This window comes from Papilio machaon, chromosome 8, assembly GCF_912999745.1.
Source record: "Papilio machaon chromosome 8, ilPapMach1.1, whole genome shotgun sequence".
NCBI lineage: Eukaryota > Metazoa > Arthropoda > Insecta > Lepidoptera > Papilionidae > Papilio > Papilio machaon.
In genome coordinates, this window is record NC_059993.1 from 5,875,593 (window position 1) to 5,892,852 (window position 17,260).

Consider the following 17,260-nt stretch of genomic DNA (forward strand, 5'->3'; position numbering starts at 1 on the left):
TTGATATATGATATTTATTATTCTATGAAAACAATTACATTAACTTAAATATCTTTTGCCAGTAATTCGGACTGAAATATTCTTTATTCAAATGTTGACGCAAATGCGTTTCGAATCGTCGGCACCTCGAAAAGAAAAAAATGTAATGTGCCGGCAAACGGTGAAGTTGAAAAGCACAAACTTGAAAAAAACTTTATAAACGTGGATTAATCTCGGTCGTTAGAGGGCGCATCAAACACGCGTTAATCCGTGTTGTATAAACTGGAAAAAGTAGATAACAAAAGTAAGTGAGGCGGTCGGAATAGTCGTCGGTCGTCACTATCTGCGCGCGCGCCGCTGTAAAAGCTCATTGTAATCCGAGCCTCAAATACGAAATTGAATAATGCTGACCTATCCTGCGACCGCCCCAGCCATAAATCACCGAGATATTTATGTCCCTCTGTCCCCGCGCACCTGCCCCTCGCCGCCCGCGCCTTTTTCGCGGCCTGGGATATAAAATATTTAAATAAAAACTTTCATAAAATGGTAAGTAAGTCCGATTGGAATCGGAGAAGTGCAAGCGTTGCGGTCGTGCGCCTACTCTGTGGTCGGCCGAGATGCCAAGCTGCCGGCCTAGTCAGCGAGACGTCGCTAACTGATTTTGTAATAGAAAAGCGATACTACGCACTCATAAATCTCCTTGGGATTTTATGAATTGCGCAAATATAATATATGTGTCTTTTACAGCTCTTAATAGAGTCGCTTTGTACATTATATAATCTGTTATTTTTTTTAACTTTAAACATTATTCATTTTCTGCACCATTTATGATAGAAAAGCCTTAAAAAATTATGGTGCACATACCCCAACTGTGAGACCTCACAGAAAGTGAAATATTAGTGTGAGTTTCAAATAAAAATAAATATAATAGTACAGTTTTTTATACACAGTTGCGCAAAGAAGGACATCTCAGTACCTTACAATCCATACTACTTGACAGAACTAAAAATATTTACTATTTCTTTATCAATTATATTTGCTAATGCGCACAACATTTACGGTAGACATAAAAATTATTCAGTCAAAAATGTTAAATATAAATCAAAACAATAATTCATTAGTAGAGATTAAGAAGCCGTGGGAGCAGCATAAATCCCGGCGTCGCCTCGGCACGGCATCGGCAGTTACTCAGGCAGCCTCCAATGGAGCGAGCGAGACGTTTATCTCAGAAGCACGCCATGTAACGCACCGCACCGCTTCCCGTGCGCATTAACTTTACGTATATTCCCTCTTATTCATGAGAAATAAATAATACTATTAGAAGGAGATACCGATTCCTGATAAAAACTGGGCCCCGAGTTAAATGGGAGGCACACTGGAGGCAGAAAGAAAGTAATGGAGGAAGGAACCGGTTTGGAGATTTTTACGAATGCAAGGCTGAGAGCGGGGCCCAGCTATGTGCCGCGCCGCGCCGGCACATAACGTAACCCACGGCGGATTCGCGCCGCGGCCGTGCACGCACACACTCGCGCATCGTCTGCTGTGCTCTGCGCCCCGGACCATTATCATCGGCCTATAACTGCTAACCGAGTGTGCACATTAGGCTATCAAAATATTTGCTGCACAAACTGCTGTCCGCATTTAAATAATTGTTTGCGCGCTGACAAAACGCATCCTTGAGTGCGCGACAACTATTTCAGGAACCTTCGTTGTGACGCGAAGCGAGGAGGCGTAAGCGCTCACCATTAGCGCAAACAACTTGCTCGATGGCCGCTAAATCAAGTGAACTAATTTTAACTACCGGCAACGATGGATCGACATTGCGGCAAACATTCATTTCAAATAACGGCTTCGATAAACATGTCACTATCGTTTAGGCCACTAAGATTAACTCTGGATCCACTTTTTGTCATTGAAGGTGATTGAATAGCAAATAGATTTTTTATGTAAGCATAAAGTAAAAGACTTTGCTAATTCGGTAATAACACCATCAATTTTAGTCAATTACTGATCCTTTCCAGAACTTTCTGTATATATTTCATCTAAGTTATTTCACTTTCTTCATTTACGGCTTCACCTAACTTAGCTGTGTCTCATTATGTGTATAATAAAGTAAAATTAGCAAATACCTAATGAAAACGCTGTTTCCAAATAAAAGTACTATTTAACTTAAGTTAACTTAAAACAAAAAGACTTTATTCCATTACACATATGTTTGGAATTCTTTCGACATTTTTATATGAACCTTACTTACATAAAAAATTGTGAAACGTTAAAATATTGCCAAAACTACCCAAAGTAAGATTTTAAACATTTTTATCACCACTAGAAAGATCCTATATCCATCACCTAAGATAACCTACAATTTATCCGAGCAAATCCGGACGGATTGCTAGATTTTTTTTTTATTTAAACAAAAATATTTTAAACAATAAACATACAATGACATAAGATAAAATCCTAACCTAGCACAAGTTCTGATGATTTGGTAAAGATTAGTATTAATAGCTAATTAACATAATTGAATTTAAATATTTGTCTGACATTAAAGAAAACTGGCCATGGAATGACCAATGAAATGCTTAAAACACTTTCACAACTCATATCACAACTTTTGATAGGTTTATAATTTTTAAAATAAGTTGGATTATTGAATCAAACATTAAACATTTTTACTACTCGTATAATTCGAATGAACATATTATACTATAGTTGTCACATAGTTCCATATAAAATAAGCAGCAAGAATAATAGTTTATACACAATAGCTTATTTAGATTTAGAATTCTGCAAACAAGTTAACTATTACATTAAGATTGATAACACAAACTAGGTAATCATTGCTTTTGAATGCTGCTTGTACCTACTAGTGAATTTGGCGTGAACATAAAAAAGCTATTAAGATCAGTGAAATCTGGACGTAAGACGAGATTAGTGTGTCGCGTTTCGAAATGACCTACTTCCTACAGGAAATAGTACGATTGCAATGGCGAATGTTTGTTTGTTTGTCAACAAGAGCCCGTGTTTGTTGAGCCATTAGACCGCGGCGATGGTAAAGACTGAAACTGGACATAGCGATGAAAAGTGAACTCGACTGAGCGCATTAGTCGATTTATTGTTAAAGCCTTTTGGATTCTATGTACAAACTTTCACGACTATCAACAATTTCGGGATAGACAGATTGAAAAATTGCTATTTAATTTTCACAGACACTCTAACTAACCAATCTCGAAAACGTTAATGCGTTTTATATAACAAATACCATGTATAGAAACCATTAAAGACTAAGTACTTTTGTTGCCCTACCCACGAAGATTGTAAGAAAATATCAAATTCAAAGTTTAAAATTTAGTAAAAAAAAGATAAAATATTTTACAAAATATTGAGCAGCCACATCGCATACTTGTGTGTTCATAAAACCCACTGCGGTCAGCAAAATGTCCATGGCCAAACGCGGTGGATATCGGTCAGTTTATGTGTCACAAGACCGACTCAATCATGCCACATGGATTAAACTTATTCAAAAGTTAACTTTTACAATGTATTAAATAATTTCCTCTAACTTTATTCTGTACGACGATATAAGTACTTATATCCTTCAAATTAATTCCTATTCAACGTTAAGCATCACGCTACACAATTAAATATACTGGATCTAATGCCCTTAAAAGGTATAAATTTATATGTTCTACAGATTTACACTACTTATGTTATTGAAATGCTTTACAAGCTTACAACTAGAAATAGCCTTAGTAGTCAATAGTTTGACTAACTAGACTTTGAGTCCTACATTTTTTACGTTTGAATGTAAATTTTACAACAGCATAATTATCGGGGTATATTTTCCTACTTGATTCGTTAATCTTCCGTAAAATGAGCGTAAGTATTCTTCAACTATTCGCAAGTACAAACTAAATATTTGACCATGAAAGTATTGTGGATTTAAAACAAGAGTAAATATTATTATACATTGGCAAAACCAGACAGACATTTCTAAAGATTGTCTTTTTTAAAATGCGTACACGCACCATCAAAGTACAAATAAGTATTTGTTCATATAATACTATACGGTAATGTACGTCGAAGATAAATATTGACTGAAGTATAGAAAATCCGACAAAATTTTTCGGTACAACGTAATTCCCATATAATGTATACGTAGTAAGTATATCTTGCATAATACATGTTAATTCAATGACACACATTAAACATTTTGTATTAAACAAGGGCTTTCAGAGTACTTTCTCTAATTGTATCGGATACAGCACCAAAATTAAATTAAATAAAAACATAATCTTAAAGTGTGAAATAAATTTTGTTTCTCTTTAAAATGTAAATTCTTGAAATGAAATATAATATCAATAAATACCTATTTGTTGAAACATAAAAGATACCTTGAGGAGCACTATACTATAAAAATGGAATGGAAAATTAATGAAAATCAAAAACATTACCACGCTTGTATGCTTATAAAGTTTTCATGTAAAGTTATGTAAGTGAAATAGCCAGAAAAGCACACAATGTTTAGTAATACTGAATGGCGGGTGTTTAAGACAGGATGGACAAAGTTCGAATCGGTTCAGGGTTTTTTCGCACGTTAAAATGTGATTTTCCGTTTCTTTGCATTTACACTTTTAAAAATTAAAAATATCACTTTTTAAAACGACTTACTAAAATATATATGACTAAAATACTACTTTATTTTTTAACAGTAAATAAAATCAATATAAATCGGAAAATTCGATTTGTTCAAAAGGAATATATAAAAAAATTCAAAGTACTCATAAAAAATGCTTTTCCTAGACTATACTATTAACTTATTCGATCTCGGATATCAGTGTTAGAAAGCGGTCCATGCAACCAATAAGCGTGCACCGCTCATCTTTATAATTTGAATACCTATGCAATCCAGAAAAATTAAGAGCATGATTTGAATGTGTTTTATGTTTATGCTTATTAAAATTTTAAGGAGCAACATAAAGAATGCACACTACAATGAGGTAAGAGGAGACAATTAGTTTCCCGTAAGTTTCTTTATGTGATGCACAAAACATTGTGAATGACAACGACAGAACTTCGGACACCCTCTTCTGCAAGTTTACGACAGTCATATATTTACCAAAACCGGCATCAATATTGAAAAGAATTCATCATTCATCCATTAGTCACAGAGACAAAACGTTTGTTGTCGATGACTGCGTAATTGCCGCGCTACAATCGTAACACTCGCTACGAAGCTACCGTAACGCCCGCAATTTGTCCCCATTGTTCCGCGGACAGTAATGTTTACACCGGTGATTGTCCCTGCCCGCGCACTGAGGACCCGTTTTCAAAACAGAGGACGCCTCATGAAACCCATTGTTTCAACAACGGCCAACTTTAAGCCGTCGACCGTCGATCATCACACACGGAAACTCGCACGAAAACTTTATCAATTAAGAACTATAACACTCGAATGCACTTACTTGTGTCATGAGACGATCGGCGCCCGTGCCCTCGTCGTCCCTGAAGTCGATGTCCGGGTTGTAGTTGGGCACCAAGTCTCTGAACTTCTCGTCGTCCCTGGTGATGCGGCCCTCGGGGGGCCCGCTGGCGGACTTGGAGTTCTCGCCAATGTTAGGGTCGTGCTGGTTGAAGACGAGGGGCGTGATGCGGCGCGGCCCGTGGCGGCGGGTGAAGCCGCGGCCCGGCCCGCACGCCGCCGCCGCGCCCAGCCACAGTAGCACCAGCGACAGCCTCATCTCGCAGACATCACTCCACGCGCGCTCGACGCACGACCAACGCGCGCCGCGATCAGAGCGACACTGAGCCCGAGAGGCCGGCGCGACCGCCCGGCCACCACCGGCCGGGCCTGCATCCCCTGGGCGCGCGCCACCGCACCACCCGCGCCACCAACGCCACGGACACGGCGGATTCCGCGTCCGCCTCTCATCTCGCTGCCTCAAAACATTCCATTGACTGATGCTTTATTAATTCCTCTCGTGGATTTTCCACCTATTCTTAATTTCCTCGTTTTATTAAATTACAATAATGTGTATCATTATTTAGATTTTAGATAAGTAACATCGATAGTCTAGATTTAAGTAACTTCGATAATGTAGATTTTCACGATAAACATACTCCGGTAGGAAATCAACTGTAACACATCTATTTTAAATTGATGCAGTATAGTTTTAACTATCGCACTTTTATATGAAAATTTCTGCAATTACGATTTCTTTGACAAAATTACAAACGTCGCGTACGGCCGCGCGTCTACCTCGGTCTACTAAAGAAAATTATTGAAATAGTAAGGTAACTTAAAAAACGGACAATTCATTCGATTGTTCAAAGTATGTAGGCATTCAATTATAATAGAATCACTTTAATTTTTTTTACAATTTAACGAGGTGTAGCAATGTGTTTTTTAATTTTGAATAAAAACTTTATTATATAACATACAACATCTTACTAATATTATAAATACGAAAGTTTGGATGGATGTTTGAAGGTATCTCCGGAACGGCAAAACGAATCTTGATGAAATTTGGCACTGATGTAGAACATAGTCTAGAAGAACACATAAGCTATTTATTACGTTTTTTTAATCTTGCGCGAACGGAGTTGCGGGCGTCAGTTAGTTTTAAATATTTTTAAACTTTATTATTATTGCTCCTTGTTTATAACGCATGACAGTGTTTGCTCAAATGAGCTATAACTGTATAAACTATGGCTTTTACGTTTATAATTTTAGTATTTATTTTAATTTTGAATCTTCAAAAAAAATACGGAGTTTTATAGCATGTGTAAACCTAATGATTTTTTTTTAATTTCGATTTCATTTTTTTTAAGTGTCTACAAACTATATTAAGTGTCAAGTGTCATCATTAAAATGACATCCATTAAGAATCCTTTTTCAAAAAGTGACTACATTTTTATTTCTATAGTACTCGTAGTTAGCAGCCACGTCAGTGGAAATGGAAGCGATAAAGCGATGGTGAAAAAAGGGTCTACGTTATTTTAATAAGCTATAACTAAAATTGTTCCATTTTTAAAAGCACCGAAAACGCCGTTAGGAAAACCAGAGACTCTTACCATCTTTTGTAAATAAAACATTGAACTGAGCTAAAATTTTGCTAACATAATAATCATGTTCTCTGAGTCTCTTACCAGACAAAAATCTCTGTATAAAACATATCAACATCCACGTCTTTATCTTTGACAAAACAGAGATAATAATATTTTTTAAACGGAGATTTTGGTCTCGGCAACCCACGGTCAGTGACGGTTTTGTCGAACATCAACTAAATATAGACTGGAACTACGCAATTAACAGCTATTGTAGGTGAATATCACGTGCAAACGTTACCTTTTCAGCAACTTCACATTACATTACACTAAATTCCACCAATCCCAGGTCATGTTTAAAGATTTGTACATCGATGGATGTTAAATGGGGAAACACAATTAGGACGTCAACGTATTTACCACGATGTCACACAAATATGAGGTATTGAACTGTTAACGATGCATTGTTTGTATTCGTCTGAGTATCCATACAGATATATTTGAAAATATGTTAGCACCGTCGCCTAAAGTCTAGATAAGTGTTTGTAGAGAACTGAAACCAATTGTATGGACAATGTAACACTTGAAAGATAACGAGAATTTCTTTTTCGTAAGTGTAAACTAACGATGCTCTCATCCATAGATCAAATGTTTTTTGTCAAACGAAATAAGGCAAGAGAACAACAATGACAAAAGACTATGCGTAGGGCGTTATATACCTATATACAAAAGAACATAAACTAAATTACCCCTGAAAATATAATCCTCTTGTCACTTCAACAAGTATATTTTCTATCACAAACAGCTACTGCGACGCCTGATTTTATCACTTAATATAAACTACATTTGCATTTACATTGCATTTTGTAAAGTGTCGACGGCAACTACTCTGTTGCCAAATGATCTAGTATTAAAGTTCTTTAGAAATTTAAAAAATGTATTTTAATAAAAATAGTTACTTAAGGATATAAATCTAATGAAATTTTATAAAGCATCAGAATTTGCTGCCGGTCATGCTTTGATACAATTTAATGAACTTGATACCTTGGAGACTTTTACCAATTTGTTAAAAATCCAATAACATAACATTGGCTTAAATATGCAGTCTTATAATATAAATCAATTTGGCATAAAATGTACGCGTTTTTTAAAGTTATTCATATAGGGTCAAGATACCCATTACTAGATTTACTCTCAACGAAACAACGTCTCGGCTTCCCTTTCAACTCTGACCTAGAAAATGGTCGCTTTAGAGGGAAATTTATATGCACATTTACATAACAGAGACTGCCCGTTTAGGATAATTTGTACGCATTGCGACGAGTTTGCTCGTACAATAAAATGCATGGCGCGCATAATCATAATAACAGTGGTAGACGCCAGCAACAACAACATCAGTTGCACGAATTGGCCGGCTCGCCCGGTGAAATACCACGACCACACAGAAGACAGGCGTGAAGTGGAAGCAATTCTGCGTTTCGTCTGATGAGTGTGGTGCCGGAGGCCTAACACCCCCCCCCCCTTAATACAGCATGGCAGTGGGATCGAAAGAGGAAATACCCCAGGGGGGTACCAATACCCCTGGTATTGGAGAATCCCCCCCCACGCGCTTACGCTTGAACTCCCGCTCGGAGTCTGGGGGTAGGCGCGTGGGCCGCCCCGCGTATTCTGGGGGGGGCACCATTCCGCTCGCTTGTAAAGGTCGGGGCAAACGAAGCAAGGCACTTTCAGCTCCCCCTGACACCTACGCCGTGGACCTCTGCAATATCAGGGGGCTCCATTCCAACTTGGAGGCCGTCCACTACCATCTCCGGACGGCCAAGCCGGCCTTGCTTTTTCTAACCGAGACGCAGATATCCTCTCCGGCGGACACCTCGTATCTGTCCTGCCCCGGATACAAATTAGAACAGTCCTTTTTGCCCCGGGCTGGGGTATGCGTGTACGTCAGAGAGGATATCTGTTCTCGTCGCCTCAGCCTTCTTGAAGGTAGGGACCTATCTCTTTTGTGGCTGCGCGTAGATTGCGATGACCATCCGCGGGTCTATGCGTGCCTTTATAGGTCCCATAGCGGTAATGCCGAAACAGACCGACTCATGGAGCAAGTCCAAACGGCTACAGATTCCGTTCTGGCACAGATCCCCTCCGCTGAAATCGTGGTACTAGGCGACTTCAACGCCCACCATGCCGATTGGCTTGGCTCTCGTACCACCGATCATGCGGGGAGATCTGTCCACGACTTTGCCTTGTCTTATGATCTGACGCAGCTGGTCACATCGCCCACGCGAATCCCAGATGTCGAAGATCATACACCTTCCCTGTTGGACCTTCTGCTGACCTCACATCCGGACAGCTATAAGGTTTCCGTTGAGGCCCCTTTAGGCTCGTCGGACCACTGCCTGATCCGGACCACAGTGCCCATCTCGCGTCGCCCACGGTTTAAACCGAATGGCTTTCGCCGAGTATGGCACTATAGGTCAGCAGACTGGGATGAGATGCGGTCCTTTTTTGCATCCTACCCATGGGAGAGAGTTTGCTTCAGGCTGGATGATCCCGACGCTGTTGCTGATTCTGTCGCTGATGTGGTGCTTCAGGGGATGGATCTTTTTATTCCGTCTTCAGTTGTGCCCATCGGGGGCAGTTCTCGGCCCTGGTTTGGTAAATCCTGCAAATTAGCCGCGCGCTACAAGCAGGATTGTTATCGAGCCTGGGCTGAGGCGTCAGCAGCTAGGGATGTAAATACCAGCCAGTTAAAAAAGAAGTATAACTCTGCCTCCAGGTCCTTCAAAAGAGTGATTGCCAAGGCAAAGTCCGAACACGTAGCCAGCATTGGTGAGAGGCTAGTGCACCTTCCTTCGGGAACTCGTGCTTTCTGGTCTCTTGCCAAGGCTGTGCAGGGGAACTTCTGTATGCCGTCCTTACCATCCCTGCGCAGGGGGGATGACTCGTTGGCCCACACCGCAAAAGAGAAAGCCGATCTTCTGGGCTCTCTTTTCGCGGCCAACTCGACTCTGGATGACAAAGGTAACTCGCCGCCGAAAATCCCATGCGGCGAGACCTCTATGTCCGAAATCCAGTTTATCCAGAGATCAGTGCGGAAATCGCTGCAATCTCTGGATATCCACAAGTCGAGTGGGCCTGACGGGATACCCCCCATCGTGCTTAAGACTTGCGCTCCTGAGTTGGCACCGGTTTTAACGCGCCTGTTCCGGTTCTCCTACTCCTTAGGCGTTGTCCCGAAATCATGGAAGACTGCCATAATCCACCCGATCCCAAAAAAAGGCGATGGCTCAGATCCGTCCAACTACAGGCCGATCGCCATCACCACCTTGCTCTCGAAAGTCATGGAAACGACCATCAATTGCCAACTTATGAGGTACCTTGAGGAGCATCAGCTGATTAGCGATCGTCAGTACGGTTTCCGACAACGTCGCTCAGCTGGTGATCTTCTTGCGTACCTCACGCATCGATGGTCGGAGGCTATCGAGGGCAAGGGGGAGGCCCTGGCGGTTAGTTTGGACGTGGCCAAAGCCTTTGATCGGGTGTGGCACAAAGCACTTCTTGCGAAGTTGCCTTCCTACGGGCTGCCCGAGAAACTATGCGCCTGGATTTCTAGCTTCTTGGAGGGTCGGAGCATCAAGGTCGTTGTTGACGGTGCGTGCTCTGACCCGAAACCAATCAACGCTGGTGTCCCACAGGGCTGTGTACTGTCGCCCACCTTGTTTCTTCTGCATATCAATGACATGCTGCAATTTAGCAACATTCATTGTTATGCAGACGATAGCACGTGTGACGCACTGTATACGGCCCGTGCCAATGTTTCTCGGGCTACTGCCGATGAGAACCGGACCAAACTTGTGTCTGAACTGGAGACCCTACTGGGTGAAGTTTCGGATTGGGGTCGACGAAATCTCGTTGAATTCAATCCCAAAAAGACACAAGTGTGCGCCATTACCGCTAAAAAACAACCCTTTGTCGTAGATCTTCGTTTTGAGGGCACTCCCCTGGTTGCCTCAGCCAGTATCGGTATTCTCGGCGTTGACATATCGAGTGACGTTCAATTTCGCGGTCACTTGGAAGACAAGGCCAAGCTGGCCTCCAAAAAGCTGGGTGTGCTCAGTAGGGCGAAGCAGTATTTCCAGCCGGGCCACCGCCTACAACTGTACAAGGCGCAAGTTCGGCCCCACATGGAATACTGCTCGCACCTCTGGGCGGGAGCACCTCAGTACCAGCTTCTTCCATTTGACCGCATACAACGGAGAGCGACTCGAATCGTCAACGACCGAGCTCTTACCGATCGGCTTGATACTCTGGCCTTGCGGAGGGACGTCAGTTCCCTCTGCATCTTTTATCGTTTGTACCACGGGGAGTGTTCCGAAGAACTGTTTAGAACGATTCCTGCCGCCGAGTTTCGTCATCGGACGACCCGACAGACCGCCAGGTACCATCCATACCATCTGGACGGCTGGCATTCCACAACAGTGCGGTTCTCGCGAAATTTCTTGCCGCGCACGGCCGCGTTGTGGAATGGTCTGTCCTCGGCGGTATTTCCAAACCACTACGACTTAGGGTCCTTCAAGAAGCGAGCGTATCACCATCTCAAAGGTCGGCAACGCATTTGCGATTCCTCTGGTATTGCAGATGTCCATGGGCGTCGATGAACACCTTGGTGTTCCCGCTGCTCGTTTGCCCCCTTCTCTTATAAAAAAAAAAAAAAAAAAAAAAAAAAAAATCAGCCCATAAGTCATACGGATTCATGTTTTGTTTTTATCCCAAAACTAACACTCGGTTAGAAGATACGAAACATCTCCTACAACGATGAATAACAACATAGCATGTATGTGTAGCATAGCACATTATAGTAATATGCTATAAATTTTTTACGAAATTTATGGTTTTTACGTAACATATTATCGCAGTAACCACAACAATCGAAGTCGGCTTGCGCAAGCACAACTGAGTACAATCAAATCCGCAACAACACCGCGTAATTCAGTACACCGATATTATATTATTCAGTTTTATAGTTTAAATGTAAACCTCTGAGTTGCACCACGATATAGAATACTCGTATACACAGGTCTTTAACTCAAGTTATTTCACTTTTATGAATAAATTTCAGCGTTAAAAAAATTTTTACGTCAATTCTTTAAGTCCGAATTCGACTTGTAAAATTCTGAAATTGATTTGAAAAGTCCACAAAAAAAACGTTTAGGAAATCATTTGTTTTAAAACATGATCCATAAAAACAGTCTTGTTTTAAGTGTTTACGTCATTAACAGTTTTTCGAAAACCGATCTGATTCCAACTAACAGACTAACTGGTTACCTAACTAATATTATTAAATACGTTTTGTCGAAAGCCAGAACAAAGGTTCACAACATTCTTTATCGAATATACCCAGAAGTGACGAACCCATATAGTAATAGTTGCAGATAAAATAGAAAAAAAGCGTGAATGTCTTGAGCTTGGGAACCAACATTCCGCATTTCTGAACGCCTCTTATCAATGACTTTAACATCTTTTCAACGCTTACTTTAATCCGTTCGTAAACTAAAGAAAACTTTTTTTTTTTTACTTCCTCCGCATTGCATTTATCTATTCCTGCAAAAAAAAAACATTTTTGCGTGTAACTGTTAATAATGAGTAATTAGTAAAAGAAAAGGTAGGAAGTGACGTAATAGTGAGATATAAGGACAACGTTTATGACCTCTTTTCATTTTTTACACAAACATCGGCGCCTGCGCTGATAGCGGCAAACCACTGAGCAAGTGTTCAGTGGAACAATACCCATCATTCACACGCAATATACAAAGTCAATAAACGAGGGTAGTAATGCTTCGGAGATATCATGATATTCATTCATTCATAAATTGTTTTATTTTGTAACATTCTAGTTGTCTTTCTTATTTCGTATAAGATAAAACTACATAAATAACACCGATTTGCAAGTATAAAGGCATTACGAAATTTTATAATTGAAAATCCGTTTTCTCTGCCGTTCCTCTAATTATTATTTGATGCCGAATAATGTCACACGAAATTTTCACAAATTTTTATTCCTCGGTTAATTTTTTAAATCACTTCTTCTTATTTTTAAAACGCTACGGAACCTAACTGGTGAGGGGTTAGATCATGTAAAATAACACTAGTGATCTGTCAAGTCGCTTAAAGGCAGCCAAAACAAACTATAGCAAGTGTCGCGCCGGCACCTACGACTCTGTGCCAGAGCAAACAATATTTTCGACAAAAGACCGACCGAGGTGTCGGCGGAGACTAATGGAGGAGAGTGCTGAACCAATACGCGCGGCTCTCTAGTGTTTTAAACTGTTTACTCTACCATAAAGCTCTCAAAGTTCCTACATTCGTTCGGTGGATCACTCAGTCCAATGTAATGCGGGACTATTAATGATGAATGAATTCTAGTCGATTTATGCTCGAACAGATTAAACCGTTGCTCTTATAATTCTCAATAAAAAATTTGGTAAAGATTTAGTTATGTTTAGTTATTTCTAAATGCTACTTAATAACTTAGTATATCAACCGTGGGTTTCTGAAACCAAAACCTCCGTTTAAAACATATTGCTAACTCGGTTTTGTTAGAGATAATGACATTGATTTAACAGTGGTAGATGACGGTATGTTTTATACATATATTTTGGTCTCGGAAACCTACGGTAAGTTCATATTGTAATAAACTAAAATATAACTAATTCGACTAATTTATCACAAAGGGAACCAGCGTTTTATTAAACTTTTAGCGTACCTGTCAAATGTCATCGCGGTATTATAAAAATATTTAAGAAACATGCCACCAAAACTTCTCACAACGCGCTTGAAGTCCAAATAAAAAAGCAAAATATCCAGACCGGTGACAGGGACGAGCGTCCATAGTGCCCAGTATGCCTGGATCCGAGTTCGCTAGCACTTTGCCGGGTGTTTAAATCCTAAAAACTTTTTAAAGTACATGTCTAGTCGTATATCTGATAACATTGGTTATTCATTTCATTTCGGTAAATAACTATTTAACTTTATATAACATTAAAATATTGCAATATGGCATGCATCGATCATTGGGTATTATTATAGAAAATTATTTCATATATAGTAAGTTGAAGCAGTAGGCAAAGACTGATGATTATGATAGTAAGTGGAGGAATGCAAAACTTTTGTTTTAATATCTCAACGGCAAAAGTAATAATTGTCTTTGTACCACTAAACGTTATTAAATTCACCAACGTTTTTAAAAACGTAATAAAAACAATTTATAGGTATATTTTTATTTAATACTAGACATGCCCGCGACTTCGACCGCGTGATATATGTACTGTCTTCGCGTAATATTTTAATTATTTTACTGTTACTTACAAAACATTCACATAAACCTTCCATATTCCCATACAAACTTTCATCCTCTATTCTCTATTGCTATTTTGCACCCTTGAGAGTAAAACATACAAACTTTGTAACATCTCTAAAATTTAATACAAACTTTGAAATATCTATTTTAATAAATTAACAGCTAAAAGATAAGGTTTAAGCTTCTAACTGTAAAAATGATACTTCCATACAACTTTCAATCCCCTCCTTTCAACCCTTTACTTTACTTTTCTCATGCTCTACTACACTGTGTTCCAAATTTCATTTAAATCGATTCAGTAGTTTTGGCTGAAAGTGAGACAAACACACAGACAGAGTTACTTTCGCATTTGTAATAAGGAATTGGTAAGATTTAAAATTTCTTTCGCCACAAAGCTTCGTCTTCTAAAGCCATAAGTGGACATTAGCTTATAAAGATACAAAGTGTAAAGGAGTCAAACCAGTTGGGATCATGCGTTGCCCTCTAATTGACAAATTGGAATCTTATTAAAATAAAATTCAAGTTCGTAACTGAAGGTAGCGAGGCGCAGGCACTCACGGCGTACGGGCACACGGCGGACGAATTTCATGTCGACAGGTTCGCCTTCCGAACAGGGGCCGAACATGTCCGAAGTTGCACGACCGGCGTTCGGCGGCAAGAAGAAAAAGTAAGCAGCATTCGAAGCGCGTGCCTCGATGTGTGTGGTCCACTTTGGAGGTCCTCTTCGACTTTTGATTTATTGAAATCTGATTTTCGCACCCTTTTTGTTCAATTAAATTGCAGGTGAATGTGAATTAATTTTATGCACATATTTAACACTATTTTATGGTACATGCGGAAGTCTTTAAGTGGTAAATCGACATTTTAAAAAATAACTACTTTTTAAACTATTTTACAGGTATCCTTAATTTAATTTGAGGTTTATCGTTTAAATTTAATTTAGGTTCACGGAATTAGATGAAAACCTAATTAAAAAAGGATAAACGAGATCTTTTGAATATTACTATTTTACAATTGGTATTTAATAAAATGACTATTTTATAACATTCATGGTAATCTTGTAAAAATAATGCGAAAGTTTAAATTTAGATGGATGGGTGGATGGATGTTTGTAATTACGTAGTTATCTCCAGAACGGCTAAACGGATTTTACTGAGGCATATATATATGAAGAACACAGTCTGGGATAGGTAACACATGGGCTCCTATTTTTTTTTTTTAGTAATACTTCATATATTTTACTTTCGGGTAGTTTCATAATATTTTTATGTCTTAAGGGGACGACTAGTATTCAAAAACTGCAAAAAGAGGAATTTAAAACCATACGCGAAATTTTACAAAGGATGTTTAATTAATTGCAAAACAGGTCTAAGATTATTAGTTGTTTTTTTCTTCAAATAGAATTTAGTAACCGTTTAATCAGTACGTTCTAAACGATTTTCAAATTTGTCATCGGTAATTTTATTATCCAAAGCAGCAGCTGTTTTATTAAAGTCACTGAATGCGTCAGAATTAATTTCTGGATATCTTGGAATCAATTCATAATTGTTCAAATCGTACGGTTCATCAGTATGAGTTTTCCATTTATTCGCAATCATCTGTAATGGTTTCAAACATTGAAGACTTTGTTTTACACGAAGTAACTCTATGTTACATTGGTTCTCAACTTCAAGAAGTTTTAGATTGAAAGCTTTTGAAAGCATTTGTTTTCGTATAGCGTTTTTCTTTTCTATCTGAGCCATATTTAAAGTGTTTTGATAACGCTGAAGTTGCTTTTCATATTCAATCAAGTTTTCGTCGCAATTCAATCTGCTGTTCATACAAGGAGAATATGAATTTAGTTCAAGAACTGTATCCCTCGAGTTTGTCTTCTCTCGATATATATTCGTATTTAGCTTATCATCATCTGATGTACCAGGGTTCATCCTAGATATTTCTGCCTGCGTCGGCTTACTTTCATTTTCTAATTTGGACTTTTCTTCGCTAAGCTCTTGCTTTAAAGATTCAATTAAACTTCTACATTGTGCTATTCGTTCTTTCAAATTTGTTTCATTATCATCTATGTCCTTTGGAGTTATTTCATTACGACTCATCTGTTTGTTGTTCACATCTTCGACTGTAGATGTATGAATTCCTTCTCCCGATATTCTAGGTGATGTGTGTAAGCTACATTCTTTAGTATCGCCACTTGCAAGATTGGCTTTATCCATTTTAAATAAAATATTTCAAAATTGTAAATTTGTTTAAAAGTAGGTATAAACAAATATGGAAGCTCACGTCAATTCAACATTTATGAAAAAATCATGTATACTGCACTAAAAAGTTTGAAAATTATGTGGACTGATTGATAAAACTATTCCACTTTACTTCACTTCTAAAATCTGTAGATTTTACTGCGCACAAGTAAAAATTACTATTGAAAGTGTTTATATCTATTGACCGACTTTAAATCCACTGTAAGTGCTGAATTAAGGTTAACCGTAATATCTTAGAACCTGTGGCTCTATGGTATTAAAAAGGTACGTAGAGGTTTTGATAAAACTAAACATTTAACACAAGCACTTTTTTTGCAATAAAACTCTTTTTTTATTGGATTTAGCATTGGATAATTTAAAAGTCGCACCAGTGCCCGTGTTATGCAGCATGCAAAAATTTTCTTAATAAATTACGAAACATTCTCTACGAGAAAATAAGGCGGAATCGTGCAATAGCTAAGTTATCGTCGATTATGCTTCATCATCATCAGCTCACTATACGTCCCCACCGAGGTGCTCGGAGCCTACCCCAAGTTTTGGGTGACTACACCAAAGTCAACCACGCTGGCGCAGTCCGGGTTGGATGACTTTACATATCATCGAATTTCTTCTCAGATATGAG

At 39.0% G+C, this 17,260-nt stretch overlaps 2 protein-coding genes across 2 annotated transcripts in view; both read right to left on the reverse strand.

Moving 5' to 3' along the window:
* LOC106717415 (tiggy-winkle hedgehog protein) overlaps nt 1–5,735 on the reverse strand; it is a 41,945-nt gene extending 36,210 nt beyond the window's left edge. The window contains exon 1 of the mRNA XM_014511279.2: nt 5,445–5,735. Within this exon, the coding sequence (XP_014366765.2) occupies nt 5,445–5,720 (276 nt within the window). The 5' untranslated portion in view covers nt 5,721–5,735. The remainder of the gene's footprint in view (nt 1–5,444) is intronic.
* Nucleotides 5,736–15,798: 10,063 nt separating this feature from the next.
* Nucleotides 15,799–16,678, reverse strand: LOC106717416. Its single transcript, XM_014511280.2, has one exon. The coding sequence runs from the start codon at nt 16,591–16,593 to the stop codon at nt 15,799–15,801; it is 795 nt and encodes a 264-aa protein (XP_014366766.2). The 5' UTR covers nt 16,594–16,678.
* Nucleotides 16,679–17,260: the final 582 nt, after the last annotated feature.